At 38.1% G+C, this 7,148-nt stretch overlaps 1 protein-coding gene across 1 annotated transcript; it reads right to left on the bottom strand.

Annotated features, from left to right (window-relative positions):
* Positions 1–3,014: 3,014 nt before the first annotated feature.
* cyb561d1 (cytochrome b561 family, member D1) lies at positions 3,015–6,761 on the bottom strand. The gene is made up of 3 exons (XM_079844103.1): positions 6,442–6,761; positions 5,554–5,591; positions 3,015–3,610 (listed from the first exon to the last, which is right to left on the bottom strand). The coding sequence occupies exons 1-3, from the start codon at positions 6,614–6,616 to the stop codon at positions 3,107–3,109; spliced, it is 717 nt and encodes a 238-aa protein (XP_079700229.1). The 5' UTR covers positions 6,617–6,761; the 3' UTR covers positions 3,015–3,106.
* Between the last annotated feature and the right edge of the window lie 387 nt (positions 6,762–7,148).

Genomic DNA, 7,148 nt, shown 5'->3' with positions numbered 1-7,148 from the left:
TAAATGATGCTTGTTTAATTGAAATCGACAAAGCATTGAGTAGAAACAATCATTTACGAAAGATCACACCAACCCTCAAATGCATTTCATACAGTATAGAGTAAAATACTCATGTATATATAATCTGTAGTTGATATGCCAATCATTTATAGACAACCCTGAGTCAATGTATTCTACATTCATAGGAGCATACTTTTAAAATCTTATAACCTGACCACATTGTGCAGTTGCATAAAACAGCATTAAAAAAACCAATACGCTCAACAGAAACTTGCAGTGTCAAATCAATAGAGTAAACAGTCTGGATTAAACGTAACACTGCACATAACCGTTATACTAGTCTAGTGTTTGTTAGAATGCAGCCCATAAATAATACAGACATATATAAACACAAGAGACCAACAAATAATCTCTAGTTAGTTATGTGCCACATAATGCAAAGAAATACAAAGATACGGACTTTACAAATAAAGCTTTGAACTAAGCATCAGATGAACACATTCATTTGCTCATTTTACTGTCCAGACTAAATATGCACAATATAACAGTAGCTATTATCATTTTTAAAGGGTGTTTTTTGGTCGATATTGGATGCAGATAATACTAGGGCTTATATTTAGACTGAAGCTAACATGGTTTTCTTAAAATAACACAGAAAACATATTTGTCATCAGCCATAATAAAAATAAATATTGGGTAGTAGTTAATGTAGGCAAATTTTCCTCATTGCAGTCCATACAAAGAAAAAAAAAATCTAAATAACTAATTTGAAAGTCTGCAAGATGAACAATCTAAACTACAGCTCTCTAAAATAAAGCAAAACTCACAAGGACGGGGTTAAAATAAGAGAAGAACACGGCATTGATTTACCTATAACATTTGCACGTTTACTGTAATACATTAAGCATATTCTTGCAAAGCAAATGCCATTTTGTTCATTTTCCCAGAGTGCCACAAGGCTCCCTATTTAGCAGTGCATAGTAAAAACATGAAAACACATAAACTTGCATTAGGTTAAAATATGCAAATATAGAATCACTCATTTACAATGTTCAAGCATGTCCTTAATAACAAAATATCAGTAGTCAGCATACCATTAGAAAATGAGCATCGGTACATGCTCATTATGAAGGTAAAACATTATTTTATATTTTAACAAGAATTATGTAAATATTGAAAATATGCTCAATATTTTCAGTGCATAGTCCTTGGGTTTATGAGAGCAAATACTCATTTTAAAATAAATCACGAGGACACGCAGGATTGCGTGGTTACAAACTGCAAATTTACTTAATTAAAATATATACACTTCGCTAACCGCCTTTAGATGCTCACTTTCGAGGGAATGACCCTACGATCAACCCCCTTCAACTGAAAGTGCTCTTCAAGGATGCAAAAATTTCTATTTTCGCTGCCTTTACTTATTTAACACAACAGTGGTTTTGGACTTCACAGTGACACCTACTGGTTTGGATGAACATTTATAGTTGTTCTATCTTATGTAGAACTAAACAGCCTTTTCTAGGCTGTTAGTATCATAGATATACATAATAAATAGATGTCTCGTCCGCGCTGCTGGCCAATGGAGGTCGGCGTCCGCACCTGGTGGCCATCTTGTCACAGTCAGCTCGCTCACTCGTAACATTGTGTTTTAATGGTGCATGTACTTTTTAAATAACCATAACTTGCTCAATTTTCGACCGATTTTCAAACTGTTTGGTCTGTTATAAACGTCAGAGATGTAGTTATGACACTGCATACTTATGACTAATTATTCATAATTTGTTCAAGCATCCAGGATTATAGCCACGTTAATAACGTTTGTAAGAAACCAAACCATTTGTAAATCCGTCAAGATTTCAGCGAGATCTCTCAGATCACTCACCTTACATCAGGTACCACAGAGCCCGCCAGAAAGCTTGCCTGTGACAAGATGGCCGCCAGTGATGATGTTAGAGACTCCGCCGTAAGACATCTAGCCTTTATTATGGATATCTATGATTAGTATTACTGCAGCTCCGATCTCAACTGCTTGTTAACACTGCACCAACAGACGCCGACCAATGCGAACAATCACCAGATTACAGACATTCCACGACCTGACAAACAAACAAGCGCTGACCAACACCAACAGGAGTAACTGCAAAAGACTGCAAGTACACATAAAGTGTGCCATTTGGGACAGGGCCAACATCTTATGTACCTCATTTAAAATGTCAAAAAGTGCTGCTTTAAAATAGGAATCATACGTCATCACATCCTCAGAGTAGTGCTGTTTCATGCGGTTTCTGAAGTTTCTAAAGTCCAGGGGCCTCATTTATAAAAATGCACGATTCAAATTTGATCCTAAATTCCAGGGATTTCCTCCTACGTCAAAAGTGAGGAACAAATTGGGACTTATAAAGGCAAAAAGTGATGTGAAAATGCTCTTATGTGTATGCCAACTGAAAAGAATTTGTACACCTATTGTTTTTAAGCTAGTAACAATTTACAATAAGGTTTCGTTTGTTAGCATTAGTTACCTACATTAGTTAACATGAACTGACAATGAAAAATACTTTGGTGACGTCAGGGACACTACATCCATATTTTTTTTACAGTCTATGGTTGTTATTCTATCAACGTAATCTATTTATTTCCGTCCCGAACCGGCTCAACCCAGTGCATTGTGCCATGTGAATTTTTCTAGCCCTCCACCTTCCCCAGCACCACCTGCCTAGATTTGGTTCTCCCTACTTTCTTTGCAGCAGCTTTTTGCGCAAAGTTTCAGCAGTAGCCGTCACTCATGCAGCAGCGTAGCAGATCTAGTCCGCCAAGACTAAGCACACCATTCTTATTAATAAATGCTGTTTAAGTCTATTCCGAGAGTTGTCATATGATTATATATATATATATATATATATATATATATATATATATATATATATATATATATATATATATATATATATATATATATATATATATATATATATATATATATATATATATATATATATATATATGCTTGGCCATGATGATGAGTGTGATTTAAAAACAGTGATGCATTTAGGAACCTTTTGTGTGCATATAGACATTTTATAAGTTATTCGTAGGAATTTAGTTTTCAACTAGTAATCTTCTTTTTGGGCAGAAAGGCACTGGTGATTTGGTTCATCACCACTAAGGCGGGAAAAAGTGGGAGTAGGAGGAAGATATACCAGATTGTGCCTGTGACCAAGGCCTGAAACCAGTCTGTAAACATGGCTGACATGACCGTGACGGTGGCCAGCAGGTAAGCCACCAGGCCACAGGTGGCATGATACAGTCTCCACCGAGGAAACGAGTAACTGCTGATGAGTTTGGGGAACAGGAGTAAGACGCCACACATCGCCTGCAGCACAGTAGCAGCCATCGTGGTGACTCCCAGCAGGCTGTGCCAGGAAGTGAAGTGCCAATGCTCCTTTATGTTCTTACTGGCCACCATGAAGCCGAATCCTGTAGCTCCACACACCAGCAGCAGGGCCTGAAAGAACCAGTGCAGGCGGACCTTCCATTTACGGGATTTGAAGCAGAACGGGCTGCCCTCGGCGGAAAAAAGCAGGATCCCTTCTGTCATGCACAGGCAAAACTAAGACGGGAGAGAAAAGAGGACACGTTTAGTCACGTAAAACACATATTTTCCTGCTTTTTTTTTGTTTTTTTGAAAGAGTTCAATATACAATACCACTCAAAAGTTTGTTTTTAATGTTTTTGAAAGAAGTCTCTTACGCTACCCAAGGCTGCATTTGTTTAAAGCTGCACTATGTAACTTTTCCGTCCACTAGAGGTCGCCTGTTCAAAACAAAGGCGTAGTTTGATGACGCCACGTTTGAGCGCAGAATCTTGGGACATGTGGTCTTCACCTCACAGCCGGTGGAAAAGAGTCAGGACAGGACTCAGGGCAGAAATCATGTTCATGTATGCGATTATTAACATTACTGTAGTCTGAAGCAGAGCAGGACCGAGTGTTGTGGAGCTGAGCAAGGCCGCTGGAGCGATTGAAGAGCGGTACTGTTATTATGGCATAGTCGCCGACGGGACTTTTATTATGACACGGTCGCCGGCGCCACTTCCACTTTTCCAGTCATGAGTATGAGGTAACGCAACTCTGTTTATCGTATTAGATATATCTGAGTGTGTTGAAAAAAGGAAGTTATGGCGTTCACTCGGCGGCTGCTATGACACTTGTTCAAACTGCAATGAGAGTAAAGCATTTCTGCTAAATAAAACCGGTAACCGAGGGTAACGCAGAAATGACGCAATCGACAGGCGACTCCCTCAAACGCATAGCTCACACGTCCCGGTTCCTTGGTTAAAATCAAGCGGCAACCTCACGCAGTTTCTCTTGAAGCCAATACGGAAGTGACTTAAACTGCAATTCATCGACTGGCCACTAGAGACAGACTCCAGAAGGGAGCAGAATCTCATTGAGCCCCATGTTAAAATGCCCAACTTTACAGCAGATTAAAAACATGTTTACAGCCTGGTACAAATTGTGGTTTTGGTCTATACGGCTAATTTTGCCCTTCATGACGACTGTGAGGGGGGTGAATTTTTTAATAACTCATTGGTTTACATTATATAAAGCATTAAAGTTATGCATAATTAAGGGCGTGGCCACTTCGAGTGACAGGTGTATAGCCATTTGTCTGCTGTCTGTTAGTCATTGCGTCACTTAAGCTCCGCCCACGTCCCACCTTTTTGCCCATCAGAATCCTATGGGTGACGTCACGGACACTACGTCCATATTTTTTTTACAGTCTATGGTTAAAATAGCAATTTGTCACAATTTACAAATAGTTGGAAACATTTGCGATATTCTAAGTACAAAATATATAACACTGGCCTAGTGGTTTTTGGATATTTTACTGCAAAAATCTTACATAGTAATTTTCAGCATCATTACGTGTCACACGATCCTTCAGAAATCATTCTAATGTGCTGATTTGCTGCTCAAGAAACATTTCTGATTATCATCAAGGTCGAAAACTGTTGTGCTGCTAAAAGGAAATGGTGATACATTTTTTTCAGGATTCTTTAATTAATAGAAAGTTCGAAAGCATTTATTTGAAATAATGTTTTGTTTTTACAGCAACGTTGAATTTTGAGTGTTTAAGATTTTGATTGATACCCAATTTATGATGATTACTAAAATATATGATGACTTATTGACTCTTCTGTAAAGAGGAGGAAAAAAATCGACTATTACTTAACTGTACTTGGGTCAGATTCTGAGAACGACCTCTGTCAGGTGATTTTTAGTAGAGAAGTGAATGTGTTATGTTTGTCATCAAGGTCAGTGTAATCAGACACTCATGGTAAAGCAGCTGAGGCTTATTCCATTGTCTTTGTGTTTCATCACACTCTATTCATTATTAACAAGACATATTTTATTCATTCCCTGAGAGGCTGAATGTCAATGAGACACTGCATTATTAAGAACTGCAGGAGTGACTATAAAAATAAATATTTGTATATGGCTAAAACATAATGAATAGTATATCTTGTGTATTTGAATATACAAAAACATACCCCAAGTGACATGCAGACAGGATGCCAAGAGAAGAGACCTGAAATAAATCAACACAGCATGATATTTAAAAACATATTTAAACATTATATATTCATTTTTATTTCATCAATACCAAACCTTACATAAGCTTAACATAATTAGTTCATGTTCCAGCTATAGAATCACCATGCATGTCAAAGAAAAAATATATTTTCATGTTTATCATAGTATTTACACGGTTCTTCAATTTGGTATATCAAAGAATACATCTTTAAAAACATGGTAAAATGTCCAAAAACATCTTAATAATATCAATGTACTTTGAGATATACCATGGTAGTGAATGGTTAATATTTACACACTCCAATATATTTAAATATTTAATATAAAAATACAACAGTGCACTTCCAAAACGCAGTACTACTATGGTAAACAAGGTACTTCTTTTTGTGTTGTGGAAATGTCTACTTTCGGTGTAGAAACGACATGGCACTTTCATTCCTACACTCATATTCTTCAAACAAGGTCTAAATATGTAGCTATTACTACTCAGGAACTTTACGTGTCATGTAATTTTTTTTACTTAAAACTTTTTAACCATAGTACTAACGTTACCAAATTCTTGGACATGTTTCGCTTTTTTGTACCACCTACATGTCATAATGCTGCCTTCACGTGCTCTCGGAATTATCGTAAATACGAGTTTCCTAGGTAAAAATTGCACATGAACGCCCTCACATTTTGAAACTTGAATGCAATGAGCTCGTAATCACGACTTCAGAAGTCGGAATGACCAAATTTCCGATAGCACGTGAAGGCAGCATCACCATGGTACTGCCACAGACTAGCCTCATCTGTATGTATGCATCACATATGTAAATATAGTCAAAAGAAGTGAAATAACTCACTTGTTCCTGGTCTGGACAGTATGGATATGATAATGAACAGGCCGAGTGAAATGGTGTGCGCAGCGACCACAGACAATCTGCGCATCCACACATAGAGCCAGAAGTCCCGCATTCCGAGCCCCTCTCCAACCGCGCTGTACTCCACATCCGAAGACGAGCGCATCCCGACCGGCATTCCCGAGAAACTCACTTAGATATCAACATATAAGCCCGAACTACACAACAGAAAATGTATTTCAAGTGTCATTCCCACAGAGCGTCACAAAACCACATTTATCCGGGGCTTTGAGAGCCGAAACGCATAACATTTCAACTCTCACGGTTTTAAATAGACACTTGCGGTAGGAAAGCTGTTATTCCTGTTTGGTGGTTTGACAGCATTTCCTGGATAGGGATCCTACTACGGTAAAGGATTGCCTCTTAATATTCAGGAGCCACGCAGCTGCGATTGGAAGGTTACCAAGCAACGCGAGAATTGCCTCATTATTATTCATGAGACGAGCGTTCGCCATAGGACAGTAGCCGAGGAACGTCGGCATAGCCTATTTAATATTCAAAATGATACGTAACAGTAATCTACTTAATATTCATGAGCTAAGCTTCTGCCAGTGTAATGGATGCGCAAGACATTCAAAAGTGAGAAAAACAAAGCAGGAGAAAACGGGAACCCGTTTTCACACAACCAACTTTGGCCATTTTTGTACCCT

Source organism: Gobio gobio (genome assembly GCF_949357685.1).
Source record: "Gobio gobio genome assembly, chromosome: 19".
NCBI classification, from domain to species: domain Eukaryota; kingdom Metazoa; phylum Chordata; class Actinopteri; order Cypriniformes; family Gobionidae; genus Gobio; species Gobio gobio.
Note: the sequence above shows the minus strand (reverse complement) of the source record. Positions and strands in the feature narration are given on the sequence as shown.

What these genes read in the sequence shown, in the direction of transcription:
- cyb561d1 (XM_079844103.1), bottom strand. Translation starts at nt 6,616, where the DNA reads ATGCCGGTCGGGATGCGCTCGTCTTCGGATGTGGAGTACAGCGCGGTT. An exon ending in ACTGTCCAGACCAGGAACAA is followed by an intron (nt 5,592 to 6,441) that starts GTGAGTTATTTC and finishes GATTTATTTCAG; the next exon opens with GTCTCTTCTCTTGGCATCCT. An exon ending in CTGTCTGCATGTCACTTGGG is followed by an intron (nt 3,611 to 5,553) that starts GTATGTTTTTGT and finishes CTCCCGTCTTAG; the next exon opens with TTTTGCCTGTGCATGACAGA.